General features: G+C 51.5%; 1 protein-coding gene across 2 annotated transcripts; it reads left to right on the forward strand.

Moving 5' to 3' along the window:
• The first annotated feature begins 255 nt into the window (after positions 1–255).
• nedd4a (NEDD4 E3 ubiquitin protein ligase a) lies at positions 256–26406 on the forward strand. 2 transcript variants are annotated; one of them, XM_084476188.1, is made up of 29 exons: positions 256–420; positions 1759–1832; positions 1996–2074; positions 2166–2204; positions 2883–2936; positions 9985–10035; positions 10311–10372; positions 10514–10616; positions 12123–12283; positions 12429–12546; positions 13937–14158; positions 14255–14353; positions 15181–15300; positions 15740–15946; positions 16388–16465; positions 16681–16735; positions 16840–16898; positions 16995–17060; positions 17497–17726; positions 18131–18252; positions 18910–18980; positions 19081–19176; positions 19540–19613; positions 20415–20475; positions 20628–20687; positions 20980–21087; positions 22123–22219; positions 23997–24069; positions 24219–26403. In XM_084476188.1, exons 1-29 carry the CDS (start codon positions 376–378, stop codon positions 24319–24321), a joined length of 2787 nt encoding a protein of 928 aa, XP_084332314.1. In that variant the 5' UTR covers positions 256–375; the 3' UTR covers positions 24322–26403. The 2 variants fall into 2 exon arrangements, with proteins under 2 accessions (XP_084332314.1, XP_084332313.1); XM_084476187.1 differs by lacking the exons at positions 256–420; positions 1759–1832; positions 1996–2074; positions 2166–2204; positions 2883–2936 and adding an exon at positions 5075–6901 and having other exon boundaries at positions 24219–26406.
• The last annotated feature ends 299 nt before the right edge of the window (positions 26407–26705 follow it).

Genomic DNA, 26705 nt, shown 5'->3' on the forward strand with positions numbered 1-26705 from the left:
TAAGTAAGAATACACATTTTTATTACACGTTTATACAGTGTGCTAAATGTTTTAGGGAACGACTGATCTGACGCAAACAAACATGCAATTATTATGGTAAAATCCATCCCAGGGATAGATGATTGGTGTTCTGTTCTCAAGTGGAACTGCTCAGTTTGGGGAGGCTGGCAGAAAGCAGAAGGAGGAAGAGGAGGAGGAGGAGAAGCAGGAGTAGGAGGAGGCAAAGGAGGCGGAGGGTTATGGCAAGGATGAGTGACGACACAACAAAATTAAAGTTGTTGGTCGGCGGTCGGACTCTGCCGTAGCGCTCTCCCCGAGTCGTGGGAGTCGTTCCGCGGTAGTAGCGCAGTAGTAACCGGGCGGCACGCGGAGGACATGGCGCTGAACGCCCCGGAGATCCGAGGACTTCAGACCGATGAGGTGAGTTCAACACCCAGCCTTCACATCCTCCAGGAATGCAGACAGACAGGCAGATAGACAAGCAGGCAGACAGGCAGGCAGATATGCAGACAGGCAGGCAGATAGGCAGATAGACAGGCAGATAGACAGACAGGCAGGCAGGCAGGCAGACAGCTGAGCGTGGAGGGATCCTTCCGTCCGGAGCAGCCCTCCATGTTCGCAGCCACCGCCGTGTCGCCCGGACGCCATTATCGACCCAAAACTTCCTGCTCGCTGAAGACTGACTGAACCATGTCCGCTTATGAGCCCCGAAACCACCAGGACCACCAGGACCACCAGAACCACCAGGACCACCAGGACCACCCCGGGAGAGAGGAGGAGAACGGAGGGTAGCGCCTGGGTGTCCCTGAGCTAACACCTGAGCTAACTCCTTTAGCCCAGGCTGTCAGTCCAACCCTGACAACCAGACAGACATGGTGGACCCTGACAACAAGACAGACATGTTGGACCCTGACGACCAGACAGACATGTTGGACCCTGACAACCAGACAGACATGTTGGACCATGACAACAAGACAGACAGACAGCCCCAACATAGTGCTCCCTCCGTTCACTCCCTTCAGCTGAATGCTTATCGTAGTGCTCACTCTGCTCACTCTTTTCATGTGAAGCCCTAACGCAGTGCTCACTCTGCTCACTCTTTTCATGTAAAGCCCTAACGCAGTCCTCACTCTGCTCACTCTTTTCATGTGAAGCCCTAACGCAGTGCTCACTCTGCTCACTCTTTTCATGTGAAGCCCTAACGCAGTGCTCACTCTGCTCACTCTTTTCATGTGAAGCCCTAACGCAGTGCTCACCCCCTTCACTGAACCACGTGTCTCTGTGGACTGTTTCTCTTTATTGAGACTCTCCAGATCATGACCAGGAATTCCAGGCACACCAACTCAAAGTTGTAGGGATGGGCTCAGAACAGTGTTGTCACGATAGTTATTGGATATTTCACAATATATGGCGGTCAAAAATGCTCATAAAAATCCAGCAATTGCAAAACGTGTGTTTAAATGTGGAGAGAGAACATGTATTTGGGTATTTTTGGAACACTTACGACGGCAAATCTGTAGACGCTAATGTGAAGAGGAGTCCGTTCTCACCCCAGCCCTGCAGGCGGACTGGGAGGCACTGGTCTGAGGACCGTCACGGCCGTGCCTCAGAGCCAGACGATAAATAATCAGAAACTATGGGATTAAATACTGTCAAGCATGTCAGTTATTTACCACTGTTTGTTTGCGCTGTAGTTGGTGTATGGTCCGTTGCGTACCACTGGTCGTATCGTGACACAGATCTGTCTCTCTGCACCAGGAGGACTCCAGGATCCTGAGGGTTCGGGTGATCGCGGGCATCGGGCTGGCCAAGAAAGACATTCTGGGAGCCAGGTGAGCTCTGATCTAGATGAGGATGCTGTCCACGTGGACACCACAGAGCCTTAATGTGACCATCAACGTATCCATCTGTTATCATCCTGTGCATTTCATCCAGCCTCACGTGGAGGTAGTGTTTTGTGGATGTTTGAATGTCTGTTTCCTGCCCTTTGCGCAGTGATCCCTATACAAAGATATCGCTGTACGACCCCGTCAACGGGGAGCTCACAAGTCTCCAGACTAAAACTATCAAGAAGGTGGGTGACGCGTCCATTCAGAACCGATCGTCATATTCTGACTGGTGGGCAAAATTATAATCCACTCTCTCTCCCATCTGCGTCCTGCAAGACGCTGCATCCAAAGTGGAATGAAGAGTTCTACTTCAGAGTAAGTTCCAGCATGCGTTCAGCGGGGAAATTAAAAACACATTTATGTTATTACACCCAGTAGCTTTGGCAGCATAGTGGTGGGCAGGGCTGTAATACCATAGTATACCACACCACCCCCCGGACAATAGTTACGCCACTGTCATAAACCAGCGCTGTCCTCCGTGTCTAATAAAGACCGGGACGTGATTGGGTTAGGGTGATGGATGAGCCACTCAGACCATCATAGCTGATGAAGCTGCACCATACTGGTCTGACTGGTGTGAAGCGCCCAGCTGTGGTCCTGATCTGCTGGGATGGCCTACAGCTCTGGATTGGCTAGAGACATGTGAACATCTCCAGAATGATGACACATGGAGGGCATTGCGTAATGGAAATATTTCCTCCTTTCACTTCTCAGAAATTATTGTGTGCCAGGCCTGATCCTGCTGCTTCCTGCTCCCAATGATTAGAACCACAACCGGGAGTCTTCCAAAACACCCATTAGTCCTTTCTGGAGATCCACTCCTCTTTTTACTGAGTGCAAAGCCTCTATCACCTCATTTATGTTACCTGCTGTAGGTTTTCCCAGGAAATGATGTTTGTTTTCCAGTCGTTAAACCAAATCTGAATAGAAAAGTGGATAATAGCTTTGAGTGGACCAAGCATCGCCCACTTTGACCCATTTGTTATTTTGCAGGTCCATCCAAGGAAGCACAGATTGCTGCTGGAAGTGTTTGATGAGAATCGTCTGGTACGTTTTTACCCGTAATGTCATACGATTAATTTGAATGTCCCAACAGAAGATACATTGAGGAAGCCTTTTTTGGAGTTCGTAGTTACAAAATGAATACTCTCCTTAATGGCGACTGCTAAGCTGAGGGCTATGCTTTTAAATAGGGTGTGATGGGGAATGAGTTATTCAACTCCATAGACCACAGGCAATGTCTGTTTACTTATAGAGTGTATTAATATCTTGGTCCTGAATTACAAACAAACAAAGTATGGGACCTGACCTTGCTTGAACTCAAAGCATCCGGGGCAATACCACAGAATAGAGTTTACTCAACCACTCAGAATAAAGGCTTAGAGATGAATGGGGTGTTGTCCTTCAGAAGGGGCAGATGAAATATGGAATATTGTGGGGTTTATCCTCATATATATTTACCTACACTAGTATAAAGTCTTTAACTGAAGCCAATTCTCCAAACAAAGAATAATTTGTTGTACAGTTATTGTTATTGATGATTGGATGAGGAATGCTGCTGTGCTTCCACCGCCAAAGGGTTTGTTTTCTAGAGTTCACATTAGCAGACCACATTAAAAACAATGGTGACCTTTCCAGGGCGTAATAGCTCCTATGAAAGTCAAGGCTCAAATAGTTGCATGGAGGTTGTCTCAGATTTCAGCAAATACAGCCCGTATGTGTGTGTACTGTACGTGTGTGAGTGTGTGTGCCATGGCTTCTGTGACCCTGAGAGAATCACCCTTATTATGGCCTCACATATTGATGTTGTTGGAACGATTAACACCTGGTTTCAGGGCCGCTTAAATACGAGCCAAGCTAAACCAAATGTTTATAGTCAACTGTTTATCTTTGCTCCGTTCCAACAATGAGGGTTCAAATATCACAGTGCTTTGTTTAAGTATTAAATCAGGGCACTTATTCAAAGTCATTAAATATGTAACACATTTAATTATAGGAATACAGTTAACGTTATTGTATTGTCTCTATGGTACAACCTCAACAGGGAAGTATGGATTACTTTAAATGTCCATTGCTATTGATGACCATTTATATCGCCAAGACGATGAGAGAAGAGTATATTTTATAGCCTTCTTCATTTAGAATGCTTTGAATAACGTCAAAAGGAAATAAATAGGGGTCAGTCAGTCACTGACTTTGATGTTCAGGTTCATGTTTCATTGGGTCAATATTCGCTTTGAGTTTGAGGCCAAAGCTGAATACTATTGACGCAAATAACAGTAAATGGTCAAGAGAATCCCTTATCCAGTTAAATGTATTTCTGTACATTTGAAACACTTATGGTGAAGGAAGCAAAATAGTATTGTATTGTTAAAAGTATTTTTTAAATCATATTTCTTCAGTTATCCTAATATTAGGTATTGAAGTCCAATACAAGGTAAAATAAGACCAGGCTTCAACCAATACAGGGTCAAATAAGACCAGGCTTCAACCAATACAGGGTCAAATAAGACCAGGCTTCAACCAATACAGGGTCAAATAAGACCAGGCTTCAACCAATACAGGGTCAAATAAGACCAGGCTTCAACCTAACAAAAATAGGCGTGGGCGAGTTCACCAGTGCGGGCTCGTGAGTCATCTACATTTCCTGGTTGAACTACTTATCTCACATGAATATGACCTGGTTGAAGGCCAACAGCAACGTCCTGAAATAGCCCGGTCCCTCTCACAAAACAACACACTACACCTAAGAGAGGTGGCCGGCTAGCGCGCAGCGCGGAGGCTGAAACCAGAACTGAGCGTTACATCAGGTGTCACATCACAGGTGACGGGGCTTATCACGTTATCTCCCGGCGCGGCCCCGCCCCCTGTCCGGGGGAACGCGTGACCTTTGTCCTGGAGGTAATGCTTTTGTTCCGCTCCGGGAAACCCGAGGTAGCTCCGTCCGGAGTTATGTGTGCTCGGGGACAGGTTTGATATCAGTGGTGCCCCTGCATACTCTTTATACGACCCTGTGAAACAGTGGATTATGAACATGATTAATATCAGTTATTTTTTATGGTTCTTGTTCTCCTTCTTATTCCCTTTACTGTTTATGAGGGTTTCTGAACGCTCAGTTTGATATAGAATGATGTTTAAAGACGTTCCCATGATTTCCTGTAACTTAATACCAGTGGGTAAAAATATTTGTGGGGGCACGAAGGAGAGGAAACATTAGAAGCATAGCTGCAGTGGTAGGAAGTTGGGTTTTGAGTGAGTGGTCTGTGGCAGACAGTTCACCAGAGCGGCCGGCTGAGATGCAGAGTGGAAGACTGCGGGGTTGTTTGTGAGCAGGAGTGCGGCTGTTGTGAAAGGCAGAGAGAGAGATTATACCGGACTGGCAAGAATCCAGTGGAACAGTTGCAACAAGGCTCAGGCTGGCCTTTATCGAGTCTGGAGACGGGGGCTGTGCGGCCAGAGAGCCAGTGGAACCGCTCTGTTGTACAGCAGAAGGATCTCTGGAACTACGTCAGGACAAAGGCTTCATGTAGGTTCTTTTCTTTCCTAAACACAACCTGATCCGAGAGAGAGAGACCCTCTGCCTGAACAGGAATGGAGCTTGTCGGATTCTGCTCCTGAGAATGACCGTAGTCCCAGCGCAGAAGTCACAAGACGTTATTTGCTGCTTTTTTCGTTTTTCACTAGCGTGTTGATCATGCCACGCTTGCCGCTGTCGCAGGCATTCGAGAGTTGAACTGATGGCACGCAGGCTCCGCATGCAGTTTGGGTCCCGCAGAAGCCACACAGACCCTCTGTCAGAGACCCTGCTGGGCGGCCATGGGGCGGAGAGGGAGGCCGGCGTGGCAGCGTGCGGCCCCGCCGAGAACCTAGCCCACGCCTCGGTCCACATGAAGGTTACCCCGGTGTCGTCGGACTGCAGGAACCCCCAGCGCTACTCCTCCGTCTTCATCCCCAAGTGCAACGGCGGAGGATGCAACAAGAAGAGCACCCTGCAGATCTCGCTGCACCACTGCGGGCGGCCGGCCGGGGAACCCGAGGGCAACGGAGAGGACGCGGAGCCGGCCGGCGGGGAGGCGGGGGCCGGCAGCAGCTCCGACGGAGGCTCGTGCAGCAGCAGTATGGCCAGCGACGCCGGCTACTGCAGCAGCACCAACATCTTTGAACCCGAGGCCTCGGAGCACCTCCGGGCCGGCCGCGAGAAGGGCGTGCTGTGCCGGAAGCACAAGGTGCCCCTGCGCCGCTGCTCCTCGCTGGTCCTCTTCTCCAGGAGCCCCTGCAGCACGCCCCCCGCCTCGCCCGTCATGCCCCAGGCCGTCCCCGCGCTCCTCGCCGCGCAGGGCGGCCCGAGAGCCGCCGGCGAGTCCTCGCAGGAGAACCAGGAGGCGGGCGCCAAGATGTCCAGCTGCGCCTCGCTGCGTCTGTCCAAGGGGGGCTGCTGCTCCGGCGGCGAGTTCAGGGAAGCCAAGCGCACGGTGCAGCTGAACCTCCCCTCGCCGGACGAACACCAGTGCGGACGGGAGGACGCGAGCGAGGCGCCGGATCACCCGTCTCTGTCAGACCTTCCGAACAGACACTCCAGCAGCGTGCTGCTGCACTTCGCCCACCAGAGACCGGCCGCGCCCGGGATGGGAGCCACGAGCAGGACCAGGGTGAACGTGGTGGAGTACCCCCCCGGGCTGCACGCCGCCGCTCAGCCCGGCTGTGAGCCCGGCCAGCGCAAACTCTACCGCAGCACCTCCACCTGTTTGCCGCCTTCGGCTAAACTGTTAGAGAGGAATCCCAAAGCGGCTGCCAGGGAGAGGGAGCAGCACCCAGCGGAGGGGAACCAGTGGCAGCGGACCATTCAGAGAAGCTTTTCCTTGGAAGTACCCTACACAGGAAAGCCCACTGCCCAACATGTGCACATTCATTTATCCCCCTGCCCCGGGGCTAGGGTAACCACTGCCGTAACTGATCTGAAGCCTGCTCACAAGATGGATCATATTGTTACCAGCCGGGATCAAAACATGAAGGTGAGCGCTGTGTTTCTGCCCGGGATGCCAGAGCAGGCGGCCACAGGGAGACACACACGTGTTAACAGCTGTGTTCACATGGGCTGATATTGTCCCAAATGGGCTCCAATAAAAAAGAACGCAATCAAATATATAACAAATATTAGACCTTTAAGGATAAGGATTTGGCTTTTTACAGTAAAAAATTTAATGATATAAATGTAAATGCTATGAGCTCTGTTATGGTTTAAAACATGGTTTAACGTTTAACAGGTTGAATTCACCAGATAGAAATAAGGTCAGATTGACACAGATGAGCCGGCGAAGGGTTAGAAGTTTACTGGCTTCTTGTCAATAAACTAATTTGAATGAAAATGTAATGAAATGCGGTTCTGGTCAAGCTGTCGTCCACACACCATAACCATACCATAACCAGCTCTGCTTACTACTGCCTTAGCCAGTTAGTTGTGCCTTCAGGCAAACCATCAGGGTTAGACCTGTCACTAACTAGCTCTGTGGACGTTGGACCACAGTGAAGTACTCTCTGTTGCGGTGATTATTCTTTCGCCCACTGGTTTCCAATAAAGAAGGACAATCATTAATACAACAATATAAAGTCAGTAGTAGTGTGTAGTAGTATGTCTGCACGCCGGCCAATATTGAAAGAAGCAATATATTTGTATTATTCTGTTAACGCTCAGAGTAATGGCCCTAAGTATTTCCCGGGGCTATTAATAGACGTGGGGACAGCAGTGCTCCTCCTGATATAAATAACCCTGAAATATTCCCCCCGACTCCACCGAGTCTAGCACTACAGCAGCGCCTCACATTTAACAGAGTCATACTAGAGCAGCGGGCCAGGCATGCAGGCCCGCCATCTGTGGAGCGGAGGGGAGGGAGGGGGGAGGAGGGGGAGAGCAGAGGGAGGGAGGAGAGAGAACAGAGGGGGGAGCAGGGGGGAGGAGGTGAGAGAGCTGGGGGGAGAGCAGGGGGGAGCAGGGGGGCTGGTCCTTCCCAGTAGGGCAGCGTGGTGCTTACGTCGGCCCCTGGCAGAGCCCCATGCTGGGCCGTGTTTGTGAGGAGTCAGGTGACCGCCTCCTGTCCTTAGCTGGTTGTCAAGAAAGACAGTCCGCTCCCTGACAACAACGCAGCCCCCACACAGTTCAGTCCCGTTTGGATCTTCAGAAATTCAAAGTAACAGCGTGTACGCTGTTACTTTGACAGGCTTCATCCAGGCGCTGTGATTCATGACCATGCTGTTATGACATCCTGACGCCTCCGTCACTGATCCTAGAGAGACAACAGCAGGGCCAATGGCGAGACAGACGCAGCACTACCTCGTCAGAATCACTGATATCACAACCCAGTATCTCCCAGCCTGAGGAAACGGTCCGCTCAGTGTTTCTCGTGCGGTCAGGAACCACACCTTGCATGGACCGAAGCGTCCTTCTTTTTACAAAAGAAGGACGCTTCGGTTCGTGCGGTCAGGAACCACACCTTGCATGGACCGAAGCGTCCTTCTCTTTACAAAACAAGTTTGACTAACTTTGTCCCCATCATTTCCCTGGCAGTCATGGAAAATGTAAACCTTAAAGGTCGTCAGACACTAGTCCTGCTCTGTAATCCAACAGCTGACGTTGTGATTGGGACTTGGCTGTGATTTATTTGATTATTTTTCTTGAATCTCTGCCATTGTGTTTCAAAGGCGGATTGCTAAATCCTTTTTTTTCACCCAGTGAAGTCTGTTCTTTACACTGCTCTTAATCAGTAACCAAATCAGCGATTGCGTTTGTTTAATCAGCGTTACTGTTTGCACTTGTGTTTTATTTCCAGCCATAAGGCTGGACGATATTAAGGGTGGCAAATGAAAACAGGTCATCCAAAAAAAGTATCGTAAATACCACAAACACCCCAAAAAAAACGTTGATCGAGAAAACGATGTGTGTCCAAGTGACGGGGGGTGACCTACGGCCGTCAGGCCCGCTCTCTGCGCGTTCCGGTCGGGGGAAGGAGACACCGCTCACAGCCGGCCGGACGCGGGGTAACGGGAGACCGCTGCTTGCTTAGTAGAAAAGGAAAACGGTGTAAATACAACAACTAATCCAGGAGTCAGAGGCGGCCCGGCTCCTCCGAGCCCGGAAAGGCGACGCTCCCGGAATGTTGTGAAGTTCACACCACAGCCTCAAAGTCGTCCAGACAGACGGGGATAAACTGGGTGTTCATTATGTTGAGCATTATTATTATCACAGGAAAACTCTTTTAGTCTTTGCCCTTAATGTGAAAACACGAATGATGTCTTCACACACTGCTCACCAGAGTAACATTAATCAGGAAGTCTGCGGATTAACATTAAACCAACACACGTAACAGCGACGCCTGCGCCCGGCCCAGAGAGGCTAAGAGAGCCTCAGGGAGAGGCTCTCCCTGGCTGTTAGCTCACACCGCTAGTAGCCTTAGCGCAGGACTTGGCTAACAGGCCAACAGTAAACCAGGAGCTGATGGCAACAGACATCACGTAGCAGCTAGGCCTGGGCGATAAGACAATACATTATCGTATCGTGATAGACTTTTGATCAGTATCAATATAAAACATGTTCAATATATATCGATAAGAGACTGGACCACTGACTAGCAGCTGGTTTGTTACACCAACACGCTTCCATACTTATTTACAATATTTGAGTGTTTTTCATTGTTGTGTCGACATTGGAGTATTGATCAATGAAGAACAGTGGAAGGTCGTATTAAGTGTTAAACAGAAGTGTTTAAAGCCAGCATGGTGATTCCTAGTCATTTTAGGTCATTAAAATGATCAATAGTTATCGATATCTGTCAATATGATGAAGTTATATGGTGACATGTCTTTGAGCCATGTGGCCCAGGCCCAGTAGCAGGACTAGGACCCCACCGCGGTGGGGGTCGTAGTCTGTTCAACCAGAACCTCAGAGCAGCTAAAGGTGGCTCACACCAAAATAACAGCAGCGGACCGATGTGCGGCGGTGACTCACGGGCCGAGCTGTTGAATAACCCGTCCAGTCATGTGCTGCTGAGTGTGTTTGTGTAATTAGAAGTGTTGGTCATGCTGTGCCCTGCCCTGTGTGCAGACCCGTGATGACTTCCTGGGCCAGGTGGACATCCCTCTGCAGCAGATCCCGGTGAGCCCCGCCCCTCTGTGCTCACGGTGACGTCAGCGTCCTCGTCTGTCCGTCGGCCTCACCGCCGAGGCTCTGGAAGACACTCATGTCATGTCAACACCGTCCTCCCTTTTTATTACTTATTAAAACGAGGAACACGCTGAATGTTTGTTACGTTTGGATAACAACAGTTTAAACAACTTTTAATTAGTGCGTCATCCTCGTTATTTCCGTGATGGGAGTGCATGCAGGCGTGTAACCATGGTAACCCCAGAGTTTATCTTCTGCTCTTCCAGGTGGAGAACCCCAACGAGGAGCGGCCGTACACCTCCAAGGACTTCCTGCTTCATCCAAGAAGGTGGGACTTCTCTTTCTTCTCACACACGGTTCACAGCGTTCACTCCTAGTACTTTCTGTTCCTGATGCAGTTGTGCACGTACGTAATGATGCCGACTTTGAAACAATGACTTCTTTTTCTTTTTTCGTAACATTTCTGCAGCCACAAGTCCAGGGTCAAAGGTCACCTGCGTTTGAAAATGACCTACTTACCCCGGACGCCCGGCTCAGAAGAGGAGAATGCAGACCAACCTGAGAACATGGACGTAAGACTGCATTACCGACATACCTGATCACCGCACCTAGTTAGCCAGTCAGCTAACTAGCTAACTAGCTGCCAAACTAGCTGCCCCCTCCCCTGCCGTCCTAACTCTATCCCTGGCCTGTCCTGCTGTCCCAGTGGCTCTGTAGAACTCTGTGGTAACAGTTGTCCTAAGGCCAGGCCAGTGTAGAGGCTGAGGTGCTCTGCTCCCAGCCTAAAGGTACCAGCCCAAAGGGTCCTGTGTGTATCCCAGGGTTCCTGATCCTCAAGGACCTGGAGTTGAGTTCTCCTGTGAACAGAAGTGATCTGGGGTTGTTTGCTCTGGGCTGAGCCTTCATGTAGCAGCACATCGCTGGCCCCCGAGTTCCCAGTGACGTAGCCAGACTCGTTATACCAGAACGCTCTGGAATTAACTGCAAATCAAGACTGGTGTGGGCTCGTCATTTAAACACATTCATAGGAGGAGTTATAATGGGATGGAACAGCACATGTGATCTTATTTCCCACACTAACCAGAGAGTCCTCATGTCAAAGAACTTAAGGACTTAAGACTTAAGACTTAAGACTCACTGGCTCAGAGTTCACCTGCACCCCCACCCCCTCCCACCCCTCTTACACACTTGTTGTATGTTGTACGTTCTGGCACTTACTCTGGTCTCTCTCTGGTCTCTCTCTGGTCTCTCTCTGGTCTCTCTCTGCTCTCTCTCTCTATATTGTCTCTCTCTCTCTCTCTGGTCTCTCTCTCTCTGGTCTCTCTCTGGTCTCTCTCTCTCTGCTCTCTCTGGTCTCTCTCTGGTTTCTCTGGTCTCTTTCTGCTCTCTCTCTCTCTGGTCTCTCTCTGGTCTCTCTCTCTCTCTGGTCTCTCTCTGGTCTCTCTCTCTCTCTGGTCTCTCTCTCTCTGGTCTCTCTCTGGTCTCTCTCTCTCTGGTCTCTCTCTCTCTGCTCTCTCTCCCTCTGGTCTCTCTCTGGTCTCTCTCTCTCTGCTCTCTCTCTCTCTGGTCTCTCTCTCTCTGCTCTCTCTCCCTCTGGTCTCTCTCTGGTCTCTCTCTCTCTGCTCTCTCTCTCTGGTCTCTCTCTGGTCCCTCTGGTCTCTCTCTGCTCTCTCTCTCTCTCTGGTCTCTCTCTGGTCTCTCTCTGGTCTCTCTCTGGTCTCTCTCTCTCTCTCTGGTCTCTCTGGTCTCTCTCTGGTCTCTCTGGTCTCTCTCTGGTCTCTCTCTCTGGTCTCTCTGGTCTCTCTCTGGTCTCTCTCTGGTCTCTCGCTGGTCTCTCTCTCTCTGGTCTCTCTCTGGTCTCTCTGGTCTCTCTCTGGTCTCTCTCTCTGGTCTCTCTGGTCTCTCTCTGGTCTCTCTCTGGTCTCTCTATGGTCTCTCTCTGGTCTCTCTCTCTCTGGTCTCTCTCTGGTCTCTCTCTGGTCTCTCCCTGGTCTCTCTCTCTCTCTGGTCTCTCTCTGGTCTCTCTCTGGTCTCTCTGGTCTCTCTCTGGTCTCTCTCTGGTCTCTCCCTGCCCCCAGCCTGGCTGGGAGTTCCTGGAGGGCCAGGACATGTCGGGGGCGGGCCACCACCCCGTGCCCGCCATGCCCCCCGGCTGGGAGGAGCGGCAGGACAACCTGGGGAGGACGTACTACGTCAACCACGAGAGCAGGACCACCCAGTGGCACCGGCCCAGCGCCCAGTAAGACCCCCCCCTCCGCCAACAGCACCCTGCTGGACGCCACTCCACCTGGAACTCATGGGTCGCCTGTGTGTGTGTGTGTGTGTGTGTGTGTGTGTGCGCGTGCCTGTGTGTGTGTGTGTGTGTGTGCGTGTTGTGTGCACAGGGACAGTGAGGTGGACACTCAGCGCAGACAGGACATCAACATGGAGGCCCAGCACGCCTTCACGGCCAGGAGACAGATCTCCGACCACGAGGAGAACGACCGGCGGGACTCCCCTGAGGTACGGCCCTTTAATACTCTCTGAGGTACGGGCCCTGCCTCCCCTTTAATACTCTCTGAGGTACGCCCCTTTAATACTCTCTGAGGTACGCCCCTTTAATACTCTCTGAGGTACGCCCCTTTAATACTCTCTGAGGTACGGCCTCCCCTTTAATACTCTCTGAGGTACGCCCCTTTAGTACTCTCTGAGGTACGCCCCTTTAATACTCTCTGAGGTACGGTCCCTTTAATACTCTCTGAGGTACGGCCCCTTTAATACTCTCTGAGGTACGGCCCCTTTAATACTCTCTGAGGTACGCCCCTTTAATACTCTCTGAGGTACGGCCCCTTTAATACTCTCTGAGGTACGGCCCCTTTAATACTCTCTGAGGTACGGCCCCTTTAATACTCTCTGAGGTACGGCCCCTTTAATACTCTCTGAGGTACGCCCCTTTAATACTCTCTGAGGTACGCCCCTTTAATACTCTCTGAGGTACGGCCCCTTTAATACTCTCTGAGGTACGCCCCTTTAATACTCTCTGAGGTACGGCCCCTTTAATACTCTCTGAGGTACGCCCCTTTAATACTCTCTGAGGTACGCCCCTTTAATACTCTCTGAGGTACGCCCCTTTAATACTCTCTGAGGTACGCCCCTTTAATACTCTCTGAGGTACGCCCCTTTAATACTCTCTGAGGTACGGCCCCTTTAATACTCTCTGAGGTACGCCCCTTTAATACTCTCTGAGGTACGCCCCTTTAATACTCTCTGAGGTACGGCCTCCCCTTTAATACTCTCTGAGGTACGCCCCTTTAATACTCTCTGAGGTACGGCCCCTTTAATACTCTCTGAGGTACGGCCCTGCCTCCCCTTTAATACTCTCTGAGGTACGGCCTCCCCTTTAATACTCTCTGAGGTACGGCCCCTTTAATACTCTCTGAGGTACGGCCCCTTTAATACTCTCTGAGGTACGCCCCTTTAATACTCTCTGAGGTACGGCCCCTTTAATACTCTCTGAGGTACGGCCCCTTTAATACTCTCTGAGGTACGGCCCTGCCTCCCCTTTAATACTCTCTGAGGTACGGCCTCCCCTTTAATACTCTCTGAGGTACGGCCCCTTTAATACTCTCTGAGGTACGGGCCTGCCTCCCCTTTAATACTCTCTGAGGTACGGGCCCTGCCTCCCCTTTAATACTCTCTGAGGTACGGCCTCCCCTTTAATACTCTAAAACGAGGACATGGGCACAAGCTGAATGGATCACAATTTGGTTAAAATCTCTAAAGCAGTAAAAAAAAAAAAGAACACAAAACAAGATAACATTTGTAGCAGTACTACCGTGATGTGTGAGCGGCAGTATGAGCGGGGGGGTCTAGCTCTGCTCCTGGTTCCAGCGTTCCCCTCGTGTCTCCCCAGAGCTATGACAACGTGTCGGTGGACGAGTCCTCGCTGTCCCACAGCACGGGCCACTACTGCCGGCCCGCCGCCGACCTGCGGCCCGCCGACCTGCGGCCCTCCGGCGAGCTGCGGCCCTCCGGCGAGCTGCGGCCCTCCGGCGAGCTGCGGCGGGCCTGCGAGGAGCTCACCCAGCTGCAGATCACGGGCGTGGCCCAGGCCGAGCGCCGCACCTCCCAGACGGTACGAGCGTCTGAGTCCGCCGGTACCACCGCCGCCGCCGCCGCCGCTGGAGGCCTGCATGCTAACGGCTGTGTGTCCCCCCGCCCCGCCCCCCAGGACCACGCCGCCGCCGCCGCCGCCGCACACTCCAGCCATTCCAGCCGCAGAGCCAGCGCCCCGGCGCTGTCCAGCGACGAGTACCTGGCCAGCCACACGGTGGGTGAGAGGGGTCTGCAGGGGGTCTCCAGTGAGAGGGGTCTCTACAGGGGGTCTCCAGTGTCTCTGCAGGGGGTCTCCAGTGGGAGGGGTCTCTGCAGGGGGTCTCCAGTGAGAGGGGTCTCTACAGGGGGTCTCCAGTGTCTCTGCAGGGGGTCTCCAGTGTCTCTGCAGGGGGTCTCCAGTGGGAGGGGTCTCTGCAGGGGGTCTCCAGTGAGAGGGGTCTCTACAGGGGGTCTCCAGTGTCTCTGCAGGGGGTCTCCAGTGAGAGGGGTCTCTACAGGGGGTCTCCAGTGTCTCTGCAGGGGGTCTCCAGTGTCTCTGCAGGGGGTCTCCAGTGGGAGGGGTCTCTGCAGGGGGTCTCCAGTGAGAGGGGTCTCTACAGGGGGTCTCCAGTGTCTCTGCAGGGGGTCTCCAGTGTCTCTGCAGGGGGTCTCCAGTGTCTCTGCAGGGGGTCTCCAGTGTCTCTGCAGGGGGTCTCCAGTGGGAGGGGTCTCTACAGGGGGTCTCTACAGGGGGTCTCCAGTGAGAGGGGTCTCTACAGGGGGTCTCCAGTGTGAGGTGTATCAGGGGGTCTCCAGTAGTCTGACCTGGTCTCCAGTGGTCTGACCTGGTCTCCGGTAGTCTGACCTGGTCTCCGGTAGTCTGACCTGGTCTCCAGTGGTCTGACCTGGTCTCCAGTGGTCTGACCTGGTCTCCGGTAGTCTGACCTGGTCTCCGGTAGTCTGACCTGGTCTCCAGTAGTCTGACCTGGTCTCCAGTAGTCTGACCTGGTCTCCAGTAGTCTGACCTGGTCTCCAGTAGTCTGACCTGGTCTTCCCCTACAGCAGCTGCCTGGGTTCCCTGAGCTGCCGTCGGGCTGGGAGGAGAAGCTGGACAGCCGAGGCCGACACTACTACGTCAACCACAAGAGCCGGGTCACCACCTGGACCCGCCCGCTGGTGCAGGTAGGGGGCAGCCTTGGGCTCTGGGGGTACAGGCCCCAGAACCTTCCCTGAACCTTGTGTTGAAAAACCTCAGATTGAGGATGGAATTCTTTTGGTTACGACTAACTACGCTCTTTGGTTCATATCAGGGAGGGTGTCCCTTTGGTTGGTTTTTGTTTCTCAAAGATTGCCGCTTGGTTCTCTTTGGCGACACCTTTGGCGATAAGCGGGCGTTACAACACCCAGTCTGTTGGTCATACTGCCAGTGGAAGGGCTTTCATCAAGCCCCTCAGTGTCTCCTCGTTCGGCTGTAGATAGCGACTCAATATACCTTGAACTACATGAAAATCAATGTTTCAATGAGACTACCACTTATGCGCTAATTGGATCCAGAACAGCATTTGGAACCTGTGTTCAGACCAGCCCGAGAGATCCATTCCTGTTCGTATCAATTTGCCAGGTGACATCGGAGGCAGCAGCGCAGAATGCCTTGCCCCTGAGCCCCTCGGCAGGGCAGCCCCCCGTGGCCCCAGAGGGCTCGCCCCTCAACTCCCCCGGCCAGGAGAGAGGCTACGAGTGTGGCTTCATGCCCGCGGGCTGGGAGGTCCGGAGCGCCCCCAACGGAAGACCCTTCTTCATCAACCACAACACTAAGACCACCACCTGGGTGAGAGTACAGCCTTAAACTACCACCTGGGTGAGAGAGTACAGCCTTAAACTACCACCTGGGTGAGAGAGTACAGCCTTAAACTACCACCTGGGTGAGAGAGTACAGCCATAAACTACCACCTGGGTGAGAGAGTACAGCCTTAAACTACCACCTGGTCAGAGACTATAACATTAAACTACCACCTGGTCAGAGACTATAACATTAAACTACCACCTGGGTCAGAGACTATAACATTAAACTACCACCTGGTCAGAGACTATAACATTAAACTACCACCTGGGTCAGAGACTATAACATTAAACTACCACCTGGTCAGAGACTATAACATTAAACTACCACCTGGTCAGAGACTATAACATTAAACTACCACCTGGTCAGAGACTATAACATTAAACTACCACCTGGTCAGAGACTATAACATCATGACGGTGTTTTCAGGAGGACCCCAGGCTGAAGATTCCGGTGCAGATGAGGAGGAGAGTTTCACTGGACCCAGCAGACCTGGGCCCCTTGCCGGTACGTCTCTTGTGGATCATGTTTCCAGAGGACAGATCACTGGGGAGAGCGTATTCAGGGAAGGAGATATGGATCTGCAGCCCAAAAAGGGATTATATGATTTGATTGGTTTACAGTCTAATACATGTGTGGATGTGGATATTGAGGGTGCATGTTATTATACAGTGCATTTTATAATGTTTATAATCCAACACGTATGTTTGTCTGATCGGTAGCCTGGCTGGGAGGAGAGGGTCCACAGTGACGGGAGAATCTTCTACATTGATCACAGTAAGAGTTCAGCACCACATCTGATCAGATCAATGAGTGAACGATCAATGAACTGATCCACTGGGATGAGGCCGTGAGTACAGACGTTATGTTGTGTTCTCCAGACACACGGACCACACAATGGGAGGACCCCCGGTTACAGAGCTCTGCCATAACAGGACCCGTAAGTACTGATGACCTCAGGATCTGTAAATAAGAAGTATTGATCAGGAAGCGGTGATGGAGTGGCGGTAACGGGAGCCTGTTTCCTGCCCTGCAGGCCGTTCCGTATTCCAGGGATTACAAGCAGAAGTACGACTACTTCCGCAAGAAGCTGAAGAAACCGGTAAGTTCTGCCTCTGGTCTTCCTCCAGTACGACCTTCTGACGAGGCGGCACCTTGTTGGAAAAAAAACTTTTTGGGATATTTTATCTTTCTGCGATACCTATAATATATCGGCCTTAAATTTAAAAATATTGTTTTTCTTATAATTTTTCTTTCGTATAATGACGGGTGATTAAGTAGCGTTATTCACTCGTTATACAGAGCTTTATGGGGGAGAATGAAATGGGAAAATTGCCTTTTGTTCTGGCCACAATTGCAAGGCACTCTCGTTTCTGTCAACGTCGTCTTTGCTGTAACCAAAATAATCGCGTCAAAAACAAAAAAAAAACAATAAAGTCACGATTTCCATACGATAACGATACATGGTTCAGCCCTCGTCCTCACGGAGCTGACCCCTGACCCCCTGACCCCCTCCCCCTGACCCCCTCCCCCCCCAGGCGGACATCCCCAACCGCTTCGAGATGAAGCTGAGGCGCAGCGCGGTGCTGGAGGACTCGTACCGGCGCATCCTGTCCGTGAAGCGCGCCGACTTCCTGAAGGCGCGGCTGTGGGTGGAGTTCGAGGGGGAGAAGGGGCTGGACTACGGGGGCGTGGCCAGGGAGTGGTTCTTCCTCATCTCCAAGGAGATGTTCAACCCTTATTATGGGCTGTTTGAGTACTCCGCCACGTGAGTTCACCCCGCTCTCGTCCTGTCTTTCGTCTCCTGTTTCTCAGCGCTGGAGCGTTTATGATGTTTCACATTTGTATCTGACGGCCAACTCATCATTTGGATGACAACTCCGTTCTGCACGGAGCCGAGTGTATCATTAGCAGGTGTGGGATGCAACATCAACGACCGTTAACATGACAACAAAGATCTGATTTCATACCGCTGAGCCCTGAGTCATTGTTTTATCACCCTCCATTATCCTGCCAGCTCCCTGCCACCCGATACCGTCGGGCGCTGAGCTCCTCGTTGACGCCCTCTCTGTCCTCGGGGATAACGAGGTGCTGAGCACCTCGTTATCCCCGAGGACAGAGAGGGCGTCAACGAGGCGCTGAGCACCTCGTTGACGCCCTCTCTGTCCTCAGGGATAACTACACGCTGCAGATCAACCCCAACTCGGGCCTCTGCAACGAGGACCACCTGTCCTACTTCAAGTTCATCGGGCGAGTCGCCGGCATGGCGGTCTACCACGGCAAGCTGCTCGACGGTAGGTGGGAGGGCCGACTCACTTAGCATGCTAGCGCTATCAAACTACTGGACTCACTTAGCATGCTAGCCCTATCAAACTACTGGACTCACTTAGCATGCTAGCCCTATCAAACTACTGGACTCACGTAGCATGCTAGCCTTATCAAACTACTGGACTCACTTAGCATGTTAGCGCTATCAAACTACTGGACTCACTTAGCATGCTAGCCCTATCAAACTACTAGACTCACTTAGCATGTTAGCCTTATCAAACTACTAGACTCACGTAGCATGCTAGCCCTATCAAACTACTAGACTCACTTAGCATGCTAGCCCTATCAAACCACTACTAGACTCAGTACACATGTTTATCTTTTTATATTAGCTTGAGGTTGGTTTAAGATAGTCCTTATTAAACGTCTCCTCACAGTATTTCTCCAGCGGGGTGGAACTCGCCCACTGAGGTGAACCTGCTCCTGGTCGTCTGACAGGAGCAGCGCTCTCATTGAGGCGATGATAACCACATGTAGTCACAGGCCGGCGCCTCGTGTTGTAGATCAGCAGCCGTCAGCCAATCAAACCCTCCCGTCCCTCCTCCCCCCTCGCGTCCGTCGGCCCCCGGGGGCCCCGCCCCCCCGCTGCAGGACGGCTGACTAACTCTGTGTCTCCTCTGAAGCCTTCTTCATCCGGCCCTTCTACAAGATGATGCTGCAGAAGCCCATCACGCTCCACGACATGGAGTCCGTGGTAAGTCTCCGCGGGCGACCTCACGGGGTCTGGAGGCGGCGCGGCGGTGGTGGGGGGGCCCTGGGGCCGACTGACCGCGTGTTCCCCCCTGTGTCCGCAGGACAGCGAGTACTTCAACTCCCTGAAGTGGATCCTGGAGAACGACCCGGCCGACCTGGACCTGAGGTTCACCATCGACGAGGAGCTGTTTGGACAGGTCGGAGCCGCTTCTACCGCTGCTGGTTCTGACGCGCTAAGGGCACATGTTGAACAGCTAACTGTAGATAGACAGATATAAACTTTATTTATCCCTAGGGGAGATTCAGGATAGCTAGCTCCTTATTAAACAGCTAACCATAGCTAGCTCCTTATTAAACAGCTAACCATAGCTAGCTCCTTATTAAACAGCTAACCATAGCTAGCTCCTTATTAAACAGCTAACTATAGCTAGCTCCTTATTAAACAGCTAACTGTAGCTAGCTCCATATTGCTCATACAAATAAACAGGTGTCGCTTTTAACTTGAAACATAATTAGTATTAATGTCTCATTAACGTGTAATCTGGCTCCGCCTCCTGCAGACTCACCAGCACGAGCTGAAGCCCGGGGGCGGGGACGTGGTGGTAACCAACGACAACAAGAAGGAGTACATCCAGTAAGAACACCTTACTCACTCTTTACTAAGAACACCTTACTCACCTAACCCTTTACTAAGAACACCTTACTCACCCTTTACTAAGGAACACTTTACTCACCCTTTACTAAGAACACCTTACTCACTCTTTACTAAGAACACCTTACTCACCTAACCCTTTACTAAGAACACCTTACTCACCCTTTACTAAGGAACACTTTACTCACCCTTTACTAAGAACACCTTGCTCACCCTTTACTAAGGAACACTTTACTAAGGAACACCTTACTCACCCTTTACTAAGAACACCTTACTCACCCTTTACTAAGAACACCTTACTCACCCTTTACTAAGGAACACTTTACTAACCCTTTACTAAGGAACACTTTACTCACCCTTTACTAAGGGACACTTTACTCACCCTTTACTAAGAACACCTTACTCACCCTTTACTAAGAACACCTTACTCACCCTTTACTAAGAACACCTTACTCACCCTTTACTAAGAACACCTTACTCACCCTTTACTAAGAACACCTTACTCACCCTTTACTAAGAACACCTTACTCACCCTTTACTAAGGAACACTTTACTCACCCTTTACTAAGGAACACTTTACTCACCCTTTACTAAGGAACACTTTACTAAGAACACCTTACTCACCCTTTACTAAGGAACACTTTACTAAACCTTTATTAAGGAACACTTTACTAAGGAACACTAACACTAACACTAACGAGCGTCTGAGGAGGAGCCCTCGCTCCTCGTTGACGCTGCTCCTCGTTGACGCTCCTCCTCCTCCTCCTCCTCCTCCTCCTCCAGCCTGGTGATGCAGTGGCGCTTCGTGAACCGGATCCAGATGCAGATGACGGCCTTCAAAGACGTGAGTGGTGCTCCTCCTCCTCAGGGTCTGGTCTGAGTCACACTCACCTCCTCCTCCTCCTCAGGGTCTGGTCTGAGTCACACTCACCTCCTCCTCCTCCTCAGGGTCTGGTCTGAGTCACACTCACCTCCTCCTCTTCCTCTGCTCCTCAGGGTTTCTACGAGCTCATCCCTCAGGACCTCGTCAAGATCTTCGATGAGAACGAGCTGGAGGTGGGTGCTGGGGGTCCAGGGGTCTGGGGTCAGAGGGTCTGGGGGTCCCGGGTCAGAGGGTCCGGGGGTCGGGGGTCGGGGGTCAGAGGGAGACGTGGGGGTCAGAGGTCAGAAGGGCCTCGGGGGTCAGAGGTCAGAGGCCCTCGGGGGTCAGAGGTCAGAGGCCCTCGGGGGTCAGAGGTCAGAGGGGCCTCGGGGGTCAGAGGTCAGAGGGGCCTCGGGGGTCAGAGGTCAGAGGCCCTCGGGGGTCATAGGTCGGAGGTCAGAGGGTTAACTGTCCTGTGCTCTCCAGCTGCTGATGTGCGGTCTGGGCGACGTGGACGTCAACGACTGGAGGGCCAACACCAAGTACAAGACGGGCTACAGCCCCACGCAGCCGCTCATCCAGTGGTTCTGGAAGGTAGCGACACACCCCGACACCACCCGACACCACCCTACACACCCCGACACCACCCGACACCACCCTACACAGCCCGACACCACACTACACCACACTACACCACCCTACACCACCCCTACACCACACTACACCACCCTACAACACCCTACACCACCCCGACACCACACTATACCACCCCTACAACACCCTACACCACCCCGACACCACCCTACACCACACTACACCACCCTACACAGCCCGACACCACCCGACACCACCCTACACCACACTACACCACCATACACCACCCCGACACCACCCTACACCACACTACACCACCCCTACACCACACTACACCACCCCGACACCACCCTACACCACACTACACCACCCCGACACCACCCGACACCACCCGACACCACCCTACACCACACTACACCACCATACACCACCCCGACACCACCCTACACCACACTACACCACCCCTACACCACACTACACCACCCCGACACCACCCGACACCACCCGACACCACCCTACACCACCATACACCACCCCGACACCACCCTACACCACACTACACCACCCCTACACCACACTACACCACCCCGACACCACCCTACACCACACTACACCACCCCGACACCACCCGACACCACCCGACACCACCCTACACCACCCTACACCACCCTACACCACCCCTACACCACCCCTACACCACACTACACCACCCCTACACCACACTACACCACACTACACCACCCCGACACCACCCGACACCACCCTACACCACCCTACACCACCCCGACACCACCCGACACCACCCTACACCACCCTACACCACCCTACACCACCCTACACCACCCTACACCACACTACACCACACTACACCACCCCGACACCACCCTACAACAACCTACACCACCCTACACCACCCGACACCACCCTCCAGGACACCAGCCATACACCACCGCAGCACCCCCTCCATGGGGCTTTGCTCCATGTTTGAACTGTGTGTGTGTGTGTGTGTGTGTGTGTGTGTGTGTGTGTGTGTAGACGGTGTTGCTGATGGATGCAGAGAAGCGGATCCGTCTGCTCCAGTTCGTGACCGGGACGTCCCGAGTGCCAATGAACGGCTTCGCTGAGCTCTACGGTGAGTGGAGCTCCTCCTCTGCTCCTCCTCCTCTCCTCCTCCTCCTCTGCTCCTCTGCTCCTCCTCCTCTCCTCCTCCTCTGCTCCTCCTCCTCCTCTCCTCCTCCTCTGCTCCTCCTCTGCTCCTCCTCTGCTCCTCCTCCTCTGTTCCTCCTCCTCTCCTCCTCCTCTGTTCCTCCTCCTCCTCCTCCTCCTCCTCCTCTCCTCCTCCTCCTCTGCTCGTCCTCCTGCTCCTCCTCTGCTCCTCCTCCTCTGCTCCTCCTCTGCTCCTCCTCTGTTCCTCCTCCTCTCCACCTCCTCCTCCTCTCCTCCTCCTCTGCTCCTCCTCCTCTGCTCCTCCTCCTCTGCTCCTCCTCTGTTCCTCCTCCTCTCCACCTCCTCCTCCTCTCCTCCTCCTCTCCTCCTCCTCCTCTGTTCCTCCTCCTCTCCTCCTCCTGCTCCTCCTCCTCCTCCTCTGCTCCTCCTCTGTTCCTCTCCTCCTCCTCCTCTCCTCCTCCTCTGCTGCTCCTCCTTTCTCTTATGAGTCGTGCGTTTGTCGTCTGGCCGATAAGCGTTCTGCTGTAATAACTCGGGATGTCCCGATCGTATCCACGCCGCTGCATCGGTCTGATATCAGCCCAGTGCGCTGGGGCGGACATCGCTCTGACATCGGTCTGACATCGCTCTGACATCGCTCTGACATCGCTCTGACATCGCTTTGACATCGCTCTGACATCGCTCTGACATCGCTCTGACATCGCTTTGACATTGGTCTGACGGTGGCCCAGTGCGCTGGGTCAGACATCGGAGGGGAGAAAGAAACATGATCCCGCAGCGCGTCACGTGACAACAGTAGTCGTCAATTAGGCGCATGACGGCTCCCTGTTGACCAGCCCGCCAGCGGTGTGGCTGTAGCTCAGCCTTTAAGAACAGAGCGGTGCAGCAGCCAGGGCGCGGTCGTCTCTCTCCTGGCTGTTGTCCAGCGGTCACGCGGTCACATGACCCGCTCCAGAGCGGACCACAGCTGTTGTGATCGCCACAAGCTCGGCCGTCACTAAAGATAACCGATTCGGACGTTGCGGACGTCCAATCGATTAAGATGATTAATCAATTGGAAATATGATTATTATAAATGGGGCGTTTGTGTGTGGGGACCCCTAGCTAGAGGCTAGCTGCTTCTTACATAGCCCATGTCCTCACGGGAGAAGCTAAAGGCTAACGTCAACAACCTTTTTCACGTCATGATATCGACACAAACGATGAGACTCCAAGGAGTCCAACGGTGTTAGCCTCATCATTTTGTGAGCTTATCTCGATTAACGAGATGTGAAAGAATAACGTCACTAACACGTCCTGGTTACTACAGGTGATGACACACACGCACGCGCAAACGCACACACTTGAACCACTTCAAACTGTCCGCTGTCACAGCTCAGCTGTTCTATACATTATCTCAAATGTATTCAAACTCAATCCATTGATTTGTTTAACTCTTCACTTTATGTTTCCAACCATTTGTACATTTTTAAATGGTGTGCATTGTTTACTTACTTTTGAACTCGGTTCAAATTTTTTAATTAGATTTAAGCCACTTTTCTTTAGTGAGATGTTTTAATGTTTTTTGGCTTATTGGCGATCATGAGCAAAGTGCCTCCATGCACTTTTTATTATTATTATTTTTTCAAGAGTAAAACAAAGTATCGGACTGATATCGGTATCGGGACATCCCTAGTAATGACCCCGACCCCTGACCCCTGACCTCTGACCCCTGACCTCTGACCTCTGACCCCTGACCCTAGGATCCAACGGGCCGCAGCTCTTCACCATCGAGCAGTGGGGAACCCGGGACAAACTACCCCGGGCACACACCTGGTGAGACACACACACACACACACATACACACACACACACACACACACCTGGTGAGACACACACACACACACACACACACACTAGAACACACACACACACACACACCTGGTGAGACACACACACACCCCTGACGGTGTCTCCGTCCTCAGCTTCAACCGTCTGGACCTCCCTCCCTACGAGTCGTTGGAGGAGCTGAGAGAGAAGCTGCACATCGCCATCGAGAACGCCCAGGGCTTCGACGGCGTGGACTAGGAGGAGGACCAGCAGGAGGAGGTGGACTAGGAGGAGGACCAGGAGGAGGACTAGACCACAGACCAGGAGGAGGTGGACTAGACCACAGACCAGGAGGAGGAGGTGGACTAGGAGGAGGACCAGGAGGTGGACTAGACCACAGACCAGGAGGAGGTGGACTAGACCACAGACCAGGAGGAGGAGGTGGACTAGGAGGAGGACCAGGAGGAGGAGGTGGACTAGGAGGAGGACCAGGAGGTGGACTAGACCACGGACCAGGAGGAGGAGGTGGACTAGACCACAGACCAGGAGGAGGAGGTGGACCAGGAGGAGGACGTGGTGGACTAGGAGGAGGACGTGGTGGACTAGGAGGAGGACGTGGTGGACTAGGAGGAGGACGTGGTGGACTAGGTGGAGGACGTGGACTAGGAGGAGGTCCTGCGGTCTGGTTGTCATTGGATACGATGGAGCAGCGATAGAGACGCTGGGGGCCCCCCCCCCCTCCCCAGAGGGACGCACAGCGATGGGACTTCAACCACTTCTCTTTCTCAAGTTTACAATCGCTTTTTTATTCTCTGTAAAGAAATGTATCCTTGGAAAACATAGCTCCTTTTTTGCTGCGCATTTCGCTGGAAGCCGTTTATAATAGATCTATAAATAGATACGAGTATAGACTTTTATTTGTGTAAATATCAGACGTTTGGCAGAAGGTTTCAAACTAAATGTTATTTTTCTATCCAGAGTCTCTGAGCTCTGAGCCTTCAGTGAGCTGTGGTCGACTTGTGAGTATTTGGTCTTTTTTGTTCTTGAAAAACAACCGTTAGATCGGAATACTTTCACAGCACGCGCTGTGGAACATTAAGAACACTAAGAACATTAAGAACGCTAAGAACCAGGCGTGTGTCCCCGTCGTAAGAGGGTTAACCACTTCTCTGCAGATTGTATCCGCTGCACTAAACAGCTTTTAGGTTTCAACACACGTTTTCTGCTCTCTTTAGGTTTCATATTAATTTACATTTACACAACATTCCAGTTAACTTTTCTCAAAGACAAGTAATCACCCAAAATAAAAAACACAACATCAAAGTGCGTTTTACAGAATAGCTTCTTCCACTTCCATTCACAGTTTTAGTGTTTAAGAACGCAAACCCCGACCGCTGGTTATCTGCGTGGTTCAAAGATGCCAAAAACCAAAAAACAGGGTCATTTCATTTTTTACAAAACAAAATTGAATTAAACATATCAAAAGGCACACTGATGTATTGATGGCTTCACATCCATCTCTCTGTTCCTCTGCGTGTGGACATACTGCTACAACATGGATTTGGTAAATCCATCCAACAAATCATAAGTTAATAGAAAGGATGCATTCAGTCCACAGCCTATGAGGAACCATATATCCACCACACTAGGTAATGTAAGAAGGACATCACGCTGCAGAAGGTTTACTCTGCCGTTATATATCGTTTATATTCTATAATATTATAATATTCAGTTAGGACAAGTGGCTGACGTGATGACAGCTCTGCTCGTCTGCTTCACTGCTGGACGTCAGAAACACTTCAGAACGACGTCCAGTTATGGGCAGGTGTGTTTGTTTAAGGTCTATTTAGTTGTTGTTGTTTACACCACTTACTCTGTTTACAGGTTGTTAATGAAGGACAATATTATGGGCTCTGTCTCGTCTGTAATAATGCCGTTTTATACCCGTGCTTTTATGAAGTGAAGCACTCTTTATACATAGTTAAGTCTTATCCTTTGAACCTTTGCCAATGTAACCACTTTAGCCCGCTTGTGAAAGTTTAACGAAAAAATCTCATATTTGTTGAAACGTTTACATGTTACAAACGTTTCTGTACATGAAAAAACATTATTTTCCCTGTATTTTAAAAGTGAATGAGGCCTTTATTTGTTGTATGTATTGTGGTTGTACTGCTCAAACATGTTAGTGTCTTTACCCGCAGTACTGCTTAAGATCGGATCCGACAATTTGAGGATTGATGGCAAAGTGCTCATGGATCAACACGTTATTTATGATTTAGCTACTTCTGCTTTTTCAATATAAGCCAATATGCATTCTTCAAATAAATAAAAGAATGGAACATAACAGTCTTGGCCAACGTCTGACATTCAATTGCGTCATCTATCTTATTGTACCGTTATATTATATAACTGCTATTTGATTGACGACATGAATTTACACAAACGGATGTAATACCACACTCACCCACACGGGAGCGCCATGGAGCAACGTGTGTTCATACAAGAGCGCGTCAAATAATTACAGTAGCATTCCCGAAGGCATTCCCACAGTTTCGTAAAGTAATTATAATTTATATATTTTTATATAAATAAAAAATACTTATTCTACCGGAGGGTCAGTCGATACATAGTTTCGCAAGCGA

This window comes from Micromesistius poutassou (genome assembly GCF_964030765.1).
Source record: "Micromesistius poutassou genome assembly, chromosome: 12".
NCBI lineage: Eukaryota > Metazoa > Chordata > Actinopteri > Gadiformes > Gadidae > Micromesistius > Micromesistius poutassou.

Coding starts and splice junctions, on each gene's coding strand:
- nedd4a (XM_084476187.1), top strand. CDS start 5,627: ATGGCACGCAGGCTCCGCATGCAGTTTGGGTCCCGCAGAAGCCACACA. Junction 10,373..10,513: donor TTCCTGCTTCATCCAAGAAG/GTGGGACTTCTC, acceptor ACATTTCTGCAG/CCACAAGTCCAGGGTCAAAG. Junction 12,284..12,428: donor TGGCACCGGCCCAGCGCCCA/GTAAGACCCCCC, acceptor TTGTGTGCACAG/GGACAGTGAGGTGGACACTC.